At 37.3% G+C, this 15656-nt stretch overlaps 1 protein-coding gene across 1 annotated transcript; it reads right to left on the reverse strand.

The window, feature by feature from the left end:
• Positions 1–1433: 1433 nt before the first annotated feature.
• Positions 1434–6773, reverse strand: LOC110918760 (uncharacterized GPI-anchored protein At1g61900). Its single transcript, XM_022163045.2, has 8 exons — positions 6295–6773; positions 4824–5000; positions 4130–4738; positions 3486–3731; positions 3347–3361; positions 2188–2331; positions 2051–2095; positions 1434–1971 (listed from the first exon to the last, which is right to left on the reverse strand). Exons 1-8 carry the CDS (start codon positions 6350–6352, stop codon positions 1901–1903), a joined length of 1365 nt encoding a protein of 454 aa, XP_022018737.1. The 5' UTR covers positions 6353–6773; the 3' UTR covers positions 1434–1900.
• Between the last annotated feature and the right edge of the window lie 8883 nt (positions 6774–15656).

A 15656-nucleotide genomic window follows, 5' to 3' on the forward strand; every position in this document is an offset into this window, starting at 1 on the left:
TAGATTAGGTTAGCTCACGGTAGATAGGATTAGGTAAAGTTAATAATTTAGATCTTCTAGGTATGGATCCACGCTATGTAAAGGATCAAAATTTGATTAAGATTGCATAATTAAGCCCCTTCTATCTTAGACATTTGGATCTATCATACAATTCATGTTGTACTAAAACTTAAGGGTTCTTATGCTTAGCGCGTAGTAAATAACAAACCAAGTACATCCCCATGATAATAACCAACACAGGTGTGGAATATTCATAAATGTATTACAAAATCAAGCCTATGTACTTGATGGTTTATAATCGGAAGTTACAAAGGGTCAAACGTACAATATGGATCTAATACGAAGTATGATAGATACATTACTGATCCATATATAAAAACAATTTCAAAAGCACAATAAGAATAAGTGTTTCGTATTGAACGAGTTCAAATATAAAACAACTTTTTAGGTTTACTATATAGAGATTTGAGATTTAGTAGCATTGGATGCAGGTTCATGGAATTAATCCAATACCACAAATCGGGGCGGACTCACCTTATTAAGTTGATGGTATAAATTTAGGGTTGTCAATTATGTTGGGTTGATCCATTGACGGGTTAATAGGTAAATTGAATACAATCCACCTGTTCATTCGTGTACATCAATATTAACCCATACACACTTAATACCGTGTCATGTCTATGTTTATGTCTCACTTGACCAAGACATCTTTATATACCTTACTCATTAATATAAATAGTTGATAAGAGTTTAGGATTTATTTGAGATATAGTTTGCAACGAAGACATGCGTGTCAATTATCATTTAGAGTTAATTACGTTTTTTTGTTTCTGTGGTTTGACAAAAATCATTATTTCAGTCCATTAGTTTAAAAATTGGCAAAACAGTCCCTATAGTTTCACTTTCGTAACTATTACAGTCCACATACACTAACACCGTCCAGTTATTTGTTACTTTATTTGAAATGACCATAATGCCCCCTTTAATTTTAAATTAAATTAAAATAAATAAAGAGTTAGTTACATTTTTCATCCCTGTGGTTTGTTAAAAATAACCATTACAGTCCAATAGTTCTAGAAATTGCCAAAACAATACAATGAGGTGTTTTGGCATTTTTTAAAACTAATAGACTGTAATGGTTATTTTTAACAAATCACATAGACAAAAAACGTAACTAACTCTTTATTTATTTTAATTTTAGTTTTAATAAAAGGGGTATTATGGTCATTTCAAATAAACTAACAAAATAACCGGATGACGTTAGTGAGGATGGACTGTAATAGTTACAAAACTGAAACCACATGAACTGTTTTAGCAATTTTAAATTAATGAACTGAAATATTGATTTTGACCAACACGGGGACGAAAGACATAATTAACTCTATCATTTATTTATGAAATAAAATACGTACAACGAAACTAACATATTTTTCCTTAAAATTAAAATGATTACATATCCTTAAAATCACATACATTCAATATCTTTCATCCACTATTACACTATAGAGTTAGCCCATTGGTGAATCACTAGAAAAACCAACTTACAAAATTACTTCCATTTGAATGTCCAATATTAAAAATTATAGGGAGTAAAGATGCAAACAAATAAAAGTAGAAGGTGTTTCCTGCAAATATTTACATGAACTCCCTCCTTTACAAAATTCTTATTACATAACACTATGCAAGAATGCTTAAAACAATTTTCAGTAACAACAATCACCAGCAGCACTACTAACTCAACTTCATTGCAATCTTTTTATACACTTTTCAGCTTCAAACCGAGTTTCCCGCCAAAAATCTTGACGGTTTTCACATTCTCCAGTATTTCTCTTGTACGGTTAAATTTCAAGAAAGTCGACCTTTCAAGTTTAAGTAAGCCAGAACTTGATCCGTTAAACAGTTAAAGAATTGTCACAAGAACGAATGTCATCACACACAGAAGAAGAAACGTAACGTCATCGTTGTATAGCCCTGTTAGTATATTGACAGAACAAAGATATTATAAACTTAAACCTTTCCAAAAAGGGTATAGATATGAACTTGAATTTACCTTTTTGCCCAGAAGCTGCTGCAGGAAGTGCGGGAATCTTAATAGCTGCATGATTAAAAAGAGGATAAAAAAGATGAGTTTGATATGAAGATATTGAAGTTTATTATTATAAGGGTGAGTTTGGGGCGCAAACGTACTTTTGTTGCAAGATGAAGGGGGTAAATGTGACAGTGAAGGCCACGGTGCGGGTATGTGATCATTAAGATCACAAAGGAAGCTCACTCCTGAATATCTGTCGAATGTTGCGTCTGAAGGCAAGCTAGGAAGAAGACATCCGGACTCTATTCCATACACACAAGTAAGTATCACAAGTCAAATATTTGACTAAGGGTCAAACACTTGTATTAAACGTGCTTAGTTAGACCGCAGACATTAGTTAAAAGAGTCAAGAATACTTTTATGTTTTATCATCACGCTACAATAACTTTATGTTCACCTGTTCATTACTAAACCATTTTAACTAGAGAGCTACTAAACCCGCATAAACATTGGTTTAACTGTGCTACATACATTGGCGTAGCTTTCAAGGGGCCGGGAGGGGCGCCCGACCACCCGAACTTTTCACTCAGTAATGTTATGTATGTACGTTTCGTGTAGAATTTTTTAGGTATATACGTTTTCGACCCCCCGGTTTTATAAATTTTTTTTACTTTTATAGAATTTTTAGGTTCGGTGACTTCCGACCCCCCGGTGGAAATTTTCAAGCTTCGCCACTGGCTACATAGGCGGTTATGTATAACGATAAACTGAAAGTATTGATTTAGGTACACAAGATTCTTGTGCACCTAAATCAATATTATCAATATATAGTGTAATAACCTTGGTTTTAAATTGCGTGATGCGCTCTGATGCGTTTGGTCCAAAAATCTGATGCGCGATGCAAGCGCATCACGTATCCGATGCGCTCTTTATAAAAAACACTCAAAAATTATTTATACATAACAACTTATAAAAAATACTAATGACGTAATAAGAAGATAAGAGTTGTGCTTTTTGGTTCAAATCAAGCATACTAAAATGTTTCTAGAACCACAAAAAGTGTTTAATAAAATCCGGAAAAAACGTAAAAAACAATGTTGTGTGCATCAGAGCGCATTATGCGAAATCGGCACAATATTCTCCCATCATGTAAACGCAACGCATCAGATGTGGCGATGCACTCTCATCAGCGCATCACGCATTATGCGTGCATTTTAAAATAATAATGACTACGGGAAAATGGTTATTGAATCTAGAAAAGTTCCAAAGAGAAGTACTAATTTTTAAACTTTTCTAATGAGAAACTTTTTGATTTACCTTGCATTCCATTTGCTGCAATCGAGTAGTAGATTCCCACATGTCAAGAAATGATATAAAACTTTGAGTTAGAGACTAATTACCCAAAAGATTCATGTTAAATAAATTGAAAAAAAAAAAAAAAAAAAAAAAAAAAAACCTTGGAGGGAGAAGTCTTGGAGGCTTATATGACAAAGCTTATAGACATCCTTTGTTATATTTTCCTTTTGTAATTTCTTCCCAAGGGAAGCAGCACAGTTCAAAGCTTGCAAATTGGTTAAAAAGCTTTGTTTTTGCAAGTGCGATACGTAACCTTCCATTGCGGTACAACATGATGTTTGGTTACTAATCTCGTCTCCGCAACCACGTGCAACGGGCCCCACGTTTGGCAAAACCAATGGACAAACTGAAATCAACAAAACGATATTTTTTTTAGAAAGTGGTTGTACTCCATCTCCATTCAATTTCATTTGAATTCTTACAAAAAGATTGTAAGTCGTAACGGATATGAAGTGAGTAAACTTTATGCAAGATACATAACTAGAGTAAAATGTCATCTTCGTCCCTGAGGTTTGGCCAGTTTTGTGACTTAAAGGGCAATTCGGTCTTTTTGAACCGGTCACCTATTCGTAAACAGGGGCCCGCGCGGGGGGGGGGGGGGGTGTTCACTCAGTAGTGTCCGGTATGTAGTTTTCGTATAGAATTTTTTAGGTATATACGTTTTCGACCACCGGTCGAAAATCTCAAGCTTCACCACTGTTTGTAAAATGATTTAACGGATGAGATAAAGAACGATTGGCTAACCTTTATTAAGATTGCAAGTAGCTAAACCTCTAAGAACTTCTTTAGCTCGTACGGGTTCAAGTTTACTTGCTAACCATCTCAAAGCAATATTTTTGCAATCATTAATCACCCGATTCGAGATACCAGAAGGACGCCGAATCCCCATTGCATCAAAATCATAAGAAGAAACCGACGCAAGATCTTTTGCAGCTTCCGTTAAAGCATTTTGACATGTTTCCTTACAACACTCGTTAACAAGGTCAATCTTTCCACAATTAGCAAGAATCTTAGACGTGTTGACCATCTTTTCAAACCCGTCAACATCTTTGACCGGGCACGAAGCTTCGGTTAGGTTCGACGGACCAATGGCACATATCTGCTGCAAACTGTTATTTGCACCTTGACCCATGAGAATTTGATCATAGTCTGAAAGACAGTGTTTAGCGAGAGTCGAGTTTAGTGAAAGCGTTTTGGTTTTTTTACTGGATTGACCGATGAGAATCACTAAAGTTGCTTCGAATTGTGGACAGCATACTACGTTGGCTAAGTATGGTGCAAACACGGTGAAACAGTCGATTGCCGTCATGCTCATCATGGCATCTATGGCATCAAAGTCTAGTGTACACCGGCCTGAAAAAAACATTCAACAAAATACGACGAAATTCAGTAAAATGTTTAATAAGGAGTTCAGGGTCAAGTGTCAACTCAACCGGACCTGATAACTTTGGCGCGGTGTTATTTGTGATTGTGAAGGGTGATAACGGAGATGGTGCAAGAAGAGGATAAAGCGGTTGAGGATTTCCAGTCGGAGAAATCAAGGGCATCATGTTATCCACTTTTGTATCGAATAGTAGTGAATTTTGCCGTGAACTGCAACGGGTGTCACTGAAACCTGTTCAAAAGATCATGTGTTAATGAAGAAAACAAATACGGAACGATACATAAACTTGACTAATTCATGACGAGTCAAAAACAAACACTCCGAAACGGCGATAACGACATTTTCTTGATTAGATTGCAGTAGTGAGTTATGAAGTAATTTGCTTTTGGATTTTACTATTTTGCGACTTTTTTTTTTGTTTTTTATTTACCATACCCGACTCGTGTGGATAGAAGATATGTTATTGCTCTGCATTTTATTCCATATAAACTATCACTTTTGAAGTACATACACAAACAAGGGATTGTAGTTTACAACATGAATCCTAACAAGTAATAGCACACCTCAACCATGTGTAAAGTATGTAACAACCAAAGAAATATAAATAGCTTCAATAAATGCTAATAACTACAAGTGGTTGTGTGTCTAACATTTTGCAACAAATTGCTTCTCAAGCTTGTTAATTGAATTTATGCTCATTTATACATTGAACAGTTGGTCCTTAAAAATTTTAAAAATGCACAATAAACACAAAAGCATATCATAACTAAAAAAACAAAATGGTAATTTTTTTTTTTTAAGGGTAACTTTCATTAAAACACACAAGCCGACCCAAACCGGGCCGACCAACAGAAACAACTACAAAATTACATATCTACAAAGGAGCTCCATTAAATGGAATTGAGTTACTTCTTGGATGTGTTTACAATGATAGGATTAAAGATAACATCTTTGTTGCCAATGATTCCATTCTTGAATGTCTTGTGTTTTTATATTTCAATTTATTACATTTGTGATGAATTTCATTATAAAATTTAGAAGTTGAGGATTACTAGGTGTGACTTTAATTAGTCAAAATGCACTACTCTCAATTTTTCCAATATTCAAAACCCTAGAATTAGGTTTACCTCCATGAAAGTGACAACTTCTCTTGACAATTGACATAAAATTATTATTTAAATGAAACTTCAACAACAAAGAAAACAAACCAAACCCCTTAAATCTTTAATCAACCAATCAACAAGCATATATTTTTAATAAATTGTAGTACAAAGCCAAAAAAAACAACAATTTAAGCTTATCCCATTTCACATTCTTGAACTCATGTTACATAAATAAAGAAACCCAATTGTAAAACCCTAAATACAACACATAATCAAGAAACCTGCAAACCCAGAAGCTAAATAGTATAAAAATTCAAACTTTTTAACTTTCTTGAACACCCAAGTGAAAAAAAAATCAATAATTTAAACAAGAACAAGCAAACAAAGTAAAAAAAATAAGATGGGTATTAATAAATACTCACAGAAAATCAGTAGAAATAAGAAACTGAGCTTGAGCTTCTGAGCTTTCTTTTCTCTCATGCTTGATGGGTTATGATCACACCTCAAGACCTCAAGATAAATGAAATCTATGCAATGAAAATGCAAGATGAGAGAGAGAGAGAGAGAGAGAGAGAGAGAGGCCTGCAATTGGAAGGAAGTTTTTAGAATTTTAATGGTGAAAATGATGATGATAAATGGAGAATATAGAACAGGGGAGGTGTGAAGAAGAGTGAAGAGGGGGAGAGAGAGAAAGGAAGGAAGGAGTCATTAATGAGATGCAAGTGTGTGGGGACAATGGTAGTAATTTGAGTAGCTGTCCATTTATATGCCATGACCCCACTAAAGAAATAAGAGATCAAATCTATATTTTTTAATTGTTTATAAGTTGGGAAATTGCACTCGAAGAATTGGTCAACTTGTAATATTAGTCACAAAAGCTTTTGTTTCTCATTTTGGCCATTTGTCTTTTAAGAATTTTGTCATCTATAAGTAGATTTTGAGTATTGAGATGTACAAGTTGTTTTTAACAATAATTTAGGTAAGATAGTGTGTTGTGGGGCTTCACTAGAGAGTGTGAATAGTGTCAAATAAGCATTAAAAGGTCGTGAACTCCGCAACGGGTGGACACCATTTAAGGTGGTTGTGTGTGTGGGGGGATGATGGCGAGAGTAGGGAAAGGGAAGAGGGAAGCTGGTTGGTTGTCGAACGATGGCTGAAAGGAGGAAGGGGCACCAATGGGCGTGTTGACGATCATGGTCGGCCTTGGGGTGGGCGGGGAGGACCACCGGCCAGGGCCTAATATTTCGAAGGGCACGTTTTTTTATGAAAAACACCCGATATGTATATGTTAAATATTTTTTTAATAGGGTATACACGTATAAACACCAACATAGGCTCGCTTACAAAACCATTTTTATGGTTTAGATTAGTTATTAGTACATTGACATTAAGTTTAGACTTTTTAGTGAGCTCAATACCCAATTTCGTTAAGGCCTAAGGGCACGTTTTTTCAAACTCGAACAGGGTACACGAATTCTCAGGCCCGGCCCTGTTGACGATTGCAGGGTTTGAAGATGGGGGCGCCAAGGCGAGAGGGAAAGCCTTTGTGTCTTATGTGGTGCCCATGTGGGCGATGAAAGATTATTTTCCAGTAAATATAGGAATTTGAAGAAATATTTAAGATTTCACCATGTGGTAACAAAACTGAATTTTGATCGAAAACATTTCAACTCCAATTTTAAAAGTTTTGTGAAACAAACGAACCCTGAATATTTAGATGATATGCACTTGGTATTTTGCAAAGACACAATTGTTTATTGGACAAATTAAGATATTATTATATTTACTTCGTTACTTGTAAAAGCCTAATAATGCATACTGTTTTCTAAGTGTTCGATTTATGTTGGTATATAGTTGATATTACACAAGCAAACAGTTGTAGTTGGTACGAAGACACTTGTATACTTTATTAAACCAATGATTCCTTCGAGATAAAATAGAATCATTGATCAATAGTATTTAAGTGATGATAAGAGATCATGTACAAGAGAGAAATTTCGTACGAAGTGTAGGAGACAATCATGATCATATATTTGTTTTTCTCAATTTAAGAATGGAAGGGTATGATGGTCTTTTCTCCTTTTAACTAGTTTCCTTCTTTTAAAAAGAATGAAATACTCGTTAATACGGTGTAATTTTTATAACAAAATAGTAACGTATGAAAAGTTATAGGCGTTTGAAAATCAATGGAGAAGTGGGTTTATGAGTCAACAATACTGTATTTTCCTATTTTACCCATTTCCCCACATGTTCCCTTGTTTTTAGTTACGTGAATTCTATATTTGGGAACCATTTAATCTCAATCATTAATCTTGCAAATCAAGGGTCAAATTTCTCTCCTGCACTTCGTACACTTCTTTCCTCCTCCTGTACAATATATTTCTCTTTAAGTGATTTTATGGTTGGTATGAAGACACTTGGGATTAAGCTTTTGGTTGAACAAATAGTCAAGAGAATGTCTTTTTGGTTTATTCTTTTAATTATTGTTACTAAACTAACGATTCCGTCGAGATAAAATAGAATCACTGATCAATAGTATTTAAGTGATTTTATAGTTGGTATGAAGACACTTGGGATTAAGCTTTTGGTTGAACAAATAGTCAAGAGAATGTCTTTTTTGTTTATTCTTTTAATTATTGTGATTGTAACAATGGGCATATACAAACCCATGACACTTCGACTTTTGTGGTCACCAATAAAGCATTTTAAGAGAATAATAATTTAAGCCTAAACTTTTTCTAAAAGCAATCTTGGATCACTAACGGAGCATTGGAGTATCATCGTGTTATCAGCGGAACTACCTGATCATATCCTACGCCTAAACTATACGATGTTTCAAGCATGTTGTACTTTTAACATTACATGAATAGTATTAGTAAACTTATATTTTTTTATTGATTAAAATTTCAAATCAATTATTTTTCTCATATAGAGCGATGTATCTAAGGGTGTAAGGGGTGCTCACATAAGAGATGAGTCCCCTCTCTTACGCCCAACCAATCCTCGTGTGCCACGTCAACTCCCCTCTTAAACTCCCCTAACACCCTAAATTGATGGCGGCACTCCCCTCTTAGGTGAATTGGTTTTTTTTTTTTTAAAAAAAAAAAGAAAAGCATTGATTGGTCCCCTCTCCCTCTCTCCTCTCTCTCTCCTCCCCCTCTCTTCGGCACCTCCCCACCGGATTCACACCCTCTCTCTAACTCACCTAATGGATGGCAGTGCTCACCTAATCGGTGACTTGAGTCACCTAAGGGGTCACCGAAGGGTGCCCCGGACACCCTAAGTGTTAATTTGCTTCACCAAACATACAAAACAAAGATTTCCAAAAATATCATGTACAAACACAACCTATAATAAGTCACTATGATATCTTGAAAGCCTAAAATTTCTTTACAACAAGTTATTTCAAATTTCTTTAATTTCAATAAGCTATGATGTCGTGGGCAAGATAACCTTAGACAATCCCTAATAATCAGTTTGAACGTATCATTTTTACTTATCGTGAGCATTGCTTGTGGTGGATGGTTTTGGAGAACGATTTTGTAGAGGAACGGATAAAACCAAAGATATGTGACTAGTGGTGAGGCCAGGGGGAGGGAGGGGATTGGATAGTAATTAAAAAAACAATATATATTAGTGTGTGTGTATATATATATATGTGTGTGTGTGTGTGTGTATAATTTGTATCTATAGGGAGATAAAGGTTTAGAGCATTCTCATCCAATCCATCAAATTATACATACATTCCACTAAAAAACAACTCTTATATCAATATATTTTCACTAAAAACAAATACTTTTTCTCTTTCCTTTTCAGTTAAATAATATTATCATTACATTTTTCTCTCTCCTTCACTCACAACCACTTTCAATATATATTAAAAAAATTATACTGGGTGAACAGTGTCCCCTCAAATATACAGATGAACAGTAACATTTTCTCTCTCCTCCACTCACAACCATTTTTTATACTCTTTTTAATATAAAAACTACCCCTCACATATTTTGATGATTTGGATGAGAATGCTCTAAATACAAAGACCAATTTTCCCATGAAGCGAAACTTTATGGTTTTTAATTTATTTTAGTTTCATTCAAATGTTATTTGGTTGAGGATGTGTTTTAATTTCAAAAGATCTATTTATGATCATCAAGATTGTTGCTTGAAATTCAATTAATGAAGCTGCAAGATTTTGCTGCTTTAGGCTTTTATTTTTATCATTTGGAGGTATGGGTTGTCGAGAGTGTTATAACAATATTGTTTAAAAATTCTCGAACGACTGAAGGTAAGTCTTCAAATTGTCGAAAGTCTAACTCAAAAGATCTAGTTATGTTAATGGCTAATGATCAAAAGCAATTGGCTTAACCTTTTCATAAAACTTCTTCTCAACTCTTATTCAAACACTATCAAAATGACTTATTAACTTTTTATAACTCAATGCCAATGATGCCGTGTCTCAGCGGTTGAGGTGTGAGGGTTTTCACCCACAGGTCCCGGGTTCGATCCCGGGCCTAGTGGGTTTCCCGCACGGGGGTGAGTCCGGTCCAACCGGGAGGTAGCTTTCGAGCGCCGGAGGATTCGAACTTGCGGCTTGGGTTTCACCAGCCTAGGGATTATCCACTGATCTATACCTTTCAAAAAAAAAACTTTTTATAACTCAATAAATTAAAAGTAGCTCCAAAATAAGCTAACCTAAAATTAAAACAATACTTACATACACGTAATGTGAAAATAAGAAAGAAGGAAAGGACAACAATGTAAATTTTGGTTGTTATTTCTGTGAGTGAGAGAAAGTGTGTTTGTGTGTGAGAGAGAGAGTAGGAGAGTATGAAAGTCAGAGAGACAACATTATGAAGCAAGGGAGCATTAAAATCCATGAGCTGCCTTTTCCATAGTTTGTTGCCAAAACTCTTTCATACTCATTGCGTACACCCCTCTCATGTGACTCATGACCCCCTTTCTTCATTTTTTTTTCTCTCGATAATTTATATTTCAATACGTTTTCCCTGATTTAATATTATTTTTATATATGTCCTAACAAGTTGGTTTAGTGATTAGTTACTTGATTTCTCTCCTTAAGGTCTCAAGTTCAACTTTCACTACTCTCCTTAAGGTCTCAAGTTCAACTTTCACTAGCATCACTTTGAAGAACATTGGTGGTGGCAATGAAGTTTAGAACTATACCTATCTAGAGGTCGCCAGTTCGAAACCAAGCCGAACCGGGTTTTACCGCAGTGGGCCTTCGGGTGAGCATATTTTCCCCGGCGATGGTGGCTTGGTGGGTCGGGTATGCATCCAACTCTGAGTGTTATGAAGGAGGGGATGCATTTGCTCGATTAAGGGCATTACCGGATGCTTATCCGGTGATATAGTTGGCCATTCAAAATAAATATTATTTTTATATAGATTAATATTTATATTTATTATTTTAAATCTAGATTACTATGTTAGCTTTTTTAATCTTTCAAGAGTGTTCTAAAATCCAGATTGGACAACCCGGTCTGGTTGGGACCGGGCTTGGTATATAGATAACCTAAGTTAGTATAGAATTTCTTAGAGTGTTATTTAAATCAAATTAAAATAAAGTATGATATGTAGATAAATTGGGTAGGATGGGAGACTGAAGAAACACTAGATAAATGGTCGGAACCGAGATATCTAGGGGGTTTGATTCCGCATAAAAGGGTTAGCTCTTCCTCGGTTGATTTAGTTACTGCCGATCTTCTTCTCCGGTGATTCTGCAAAACAGAGCACCGTTAGCCTCGCCAAGGGGAGAAGAGGGTTCTTTCCTTGACCCGACTCCGGTGTAAGAATAAGTATTGGTAATGGAGAAGAGAAAAGTATTTGAGAGGTAAATGTGATCTGAGTTTATACCTGAACAGTTCTCCAATTTATAACCGGGAGTTTGGGAGGGAAAACCTGTTATTGAAAAGATGACGGAAGATGCTAACGCCGTAGCGGTTATATTTCCTTCCGTTAAGTTCTTTAATTCCACGTTAAGTAACCTCGATCCAATGTGAATGCACACGGATCGTGGTTTGATCTATGGTTGGGGGATTGCCACGTGGAAAGTGATTTAAGTGGAGATCATTCTCCAATTGCATGCTTTTGTTGTGATTTCAGGGATGCTTGTGGTAATGACACGTGTCCGGACGGTTATAACCGTCTGGGTGGTGCAGGATCATATTCTTTCTAGAAGATTACTGCTGTAATCTAGTGTGACACCTTACTGTGTGGACACAGATGAATAAATCCCAAGTCTGGGTAAAATGATATCCAAGTTTGGATATTTGGGCGGAAGTATTGACCTTTAGGATTTTAATCCTTTGCTAATGGAAGAAGGCGCAAGGATTTTATGCTTTCCTTTGGGCGCGCGACCATAGCTTGTTGATTACTTTCTCCCTTTTGTGAGACCAATGCGCGGCCGCGCAAGGTTAAAAGGTTGAAAGGCCAGTTTGTGGTATGGTCTCAAATCCTTTTTATGAGGTTTTTGGGACCTTACCCCTTCAGAGACGGTTACATGTTCTAAGAAAAATGGTGGTTTGGGCATCAATAAACTCGAGGTGAGTAATAATGCTTTGGTTTTAAAGTGGTTATGGAGATACCGTAAAGAACGAGATGCGCTTTGGAGAAAAGTTACAGATGCTATTCATGGGTCTCGTAGAAGATGGGATATGTTCCCGTGTAATAACAAGTTTTCAGGAGCATGGTCTAAAAATAGTCTTGTGCGGTCGAAAGCTAAAGGTGGGAGAGGTTCCGTTTGTTGGAATGATTAAAGGTAGTGTGGGTAATGGTACAAAAATAAGGTTTTGGATCGACTAATAAACATTCCTTCATTTGCTTGAATGCTGCTTCTGCTTCAGGCGTCCATTGAAAAGGAGTCTTCTTTCCGCAGTTTCGCAGCGTACTAATAAATGGATAAGATTTTGCCGCATGATTAGCCAAGAATCTGTTCAGAGCTGCTAATCGTCCGGCGAGCCTTTGCATTTCTTTGACTGTTGCAGGTGACGGCATTAGCTGGATGGCCTGCACTTTTTCTGGATTGACCTTAAAGCCGTCTCTTGTAACTATAAAACCCCAAAATTTTCCTTCTTCCATGCCGAAGGAGCATTTTGTTGGGTTAAGTTTTAAGTTCACGCTACGTAAGGAATCGAACGTGCGCTGGATATTGTCGAGCATTGTCTCTTCTTCATGGCTCATGATGACGAGGTCATCCATGTATACTTCGACAGTTTTGCCAATATCCTCGCTAAAGACTGTGTCCATTAGGCGTTGATAAGTTGCTCCTGCGTTGCGCAAACCAAACGGCATTTTCGTGTAGCAGTAGATGCCTTTATCTGTGCGGAACACGGTTTTATCTTTGTCTTCTTTTTTCATCTGGACCTGGTGATAACCCTTATAACAGTCGAGAAAGCATTTCCATCTGAATGATGCCAGAGAGTCGACTTTTTTGTCTATCTCTGGGAGTGCGTAGCAATCTTTGGGGCATGCTTTGTTTAGGTCCTTGAAATCGACACACATTCTCCATCCGCCGCTATGTTTTTGTACCATCACTGGGTTGGCAACCCATGTATGGTATTTTACTTCGCGCAAGATTCCCGCATTGAGTAACTCTGTCACTTGCTCATCCATCGCTTTTGCTTTTTCTTCACTGAAGCTGCGCCTCCCCTGAGCAACAGGTTCTACTGATGGTTTGATGTTTAGACAATGTTGCGCGATGTCGCGTGGAACTCCAGTCATGTCTGCTGGGCACCAGGCAAATATATCTTTGTTGTTAAACAACAATTCTTTTAGTTGTATGCGTGTTGCTGGTGAAATGGCTTGTCCTAACAGAATGGTCTGCTCTGGGTATTCGTTGTTCAGAACCCATTTCTCTGGTTCGTTTGGTGCCGAAGGTTTAACTACCTTTGCTGGTGGTTCGTCGTCCACGGACATGACTTCTTTGCTTGAATAGAGAATTGCAACGCCAGTTTCTGTCGGAAATCCACAAGCAGCATGTGGAATGGAAGTGATCATGCTGAATTCTCTTTGTGACCTTCTCCCGAGCAAAACATCATGTCGTGATGTTGCTGGCATGACCATGAAACTGACTGTAACTGTTCGTGAATGTTTGCCATCTGATAAAGTCACCGGGAAAGCGATTTGCCCTAATGGGAATACAGCTTCATTACAGAATCCGGTGAGGGGAAAATCGACCGGTTCCAAACGTGCTTTATCTTCTGAATCGATCTGTTTAAAGCACTGTTCGTATATGATGTCCATCGAGCTACCTGGATCTATGAACATATAGTCCGTTCGGTAATGACCAAAATACCAGTGATAATCACTGGTCGTTCTTCCTGAGGGCCCCCAGGAACAACAGGGAACACGACTTGCTGTTCTCTCCAATGTTGATCATAGTTTCGTTTATTTGGTCTTCGTGACGGACCTCCTTGAACCATGTGTATTTGTTTCTGATAACTGCTATCTCTGTACTGGCTGGATTGGACGTCCCCCTGAGGTGGGGTTGATGGGTCCAATTCTGTAGTGTTGATTTCTTCTCCAGATCTGACGTTTGGGAAATCAGATCTGGTGATTTGCATAACGATTGTGTTTAAAGCAGCTTGGCATCTGTTAACCCAATGTTCTGGGGATCCTTCTATTTGGAAATTGTTTCCGATGTTTGGTCGAGGACCAGTTTGTCGGTGAGAAGATGAATTTTCTGCCATGTGAAAAAACAGAAAAATGGAATGAACTGAATCGAAACGAGGTAGAAACTGGAAAAACTGAGAAAACGGTGGGTGCCAATGAAGAAACACTAGATAAATGGTCGGAACCGAGATATCTAGGGGGTTTGATTCCGCATAAAAGGGTTAGCTCTTCCTCGGTTGATTCAGTTACTGCCGATCTTCTTCTCCGGTGATTCTGCAAAACAGAGCACCGTTAGCCTCGCCAAGGGGAGAAGAGGGTTCTCTCCTTGACCCGACTCCGGTGTGAGAATAAGTATTGGTAATGGAGAAGAGAAAAGTATTTGAGAGGTAAATGTGATCTGAGTTTATACCTGAACAGTTCTCCAATTTATAACCGGGAGTTTGGGAGGGAAAACCTGTTATTGAAAAGATGACGGAAGATGCTAACGCCGTAGCGGTTATATTTCCTTCCATTAAGTTCTTTAATTCCACGTTAAGTAACCTCGATCCGATGTGAATGCACACGGATCGTGGTTTGATCTATGGCTGGGGGATTGCCACGTGGAAAGTGATTTAAGTGGAGATCATTCTCCAATTGCATGCTTTTGTTGTGATTTCAGGGATGCTTGTGGTAATGACACGTGTCCAGACGGTTATAACCGTCTGGGTGGTGCACGATCATATTCTTTCTAGAAGATTACTGCTGTAATCTAGTGTGACACCTTACTGTGTGGACACAGATGAATAAATCCCAAGTCTGGGTAAAATGATATCCAAGTTTGGATATTTGGGCGGAAGTATTGACCTTTAGGATTTTAATCCTTTGCTAATGGAAGAAGGCGCAAGGATTTTATGCTTTCCTTTGGGCGCGCGACCATAGCTTGTTGATTACTTTCTCCCTTTTGTGAGACCAATGCGCGGCCGCGCAAGGTTAAAAGGTTGAAAGGCCAGTTTGTGGTATGGTCTCAAATCCTTTTTATGAGGTTTTTGGGACCTTACCCCTTCAGAGACGGTTACATGTTCTAAGAAAAATGGTGGTTTGGGCATCAATAAACTCGAGGTGAGTAATAATGCTTTGGTTTTAAAGTGGTTATGGAGATACCGTAAAGAACGAG

The sequence above is a fragment of the Helianthus annuus genome, chromosome 16 (genome assembly GCF_002127325.2).
Source record: "Helianthus annuus cultivar XRQ/B chromosome 16, HanXRQr2.0-SUNRISE, whole genome shotgun sequence".
Classification (NCBI taxonomy): Eukaryota; Viridiplantae; Streptophyta; class Magnoliopsida; order Asterales; family Asteraceae; genus Helianthus; species Helianthus annuus.

Bases quoted from the DNA above. Each gene is read 5' to 3' on its own strand.
- LOC110918760 (XM_022163045.2), bottom strand. From the start codon at position 6,352: ATGAGAGAAAAGAAAGCTCAGAAGCTCAAGCTCAGTTTCTTATTTCTA. The intron at 2,096-2,187 runs GTACGTTTGCGC...TTAATCATGCAG, and splicing joins CCCTTCATCTTGCAACAAAA to CTATTAAGATTCCCGCACTT. The intron at 1,972-2,050 runs GTAAATTCAAGT...ATATACTAACAG, and splicing joins AGCAGCTTCTGGGCAAAAAG to GGCTATACAACGATGACGTT.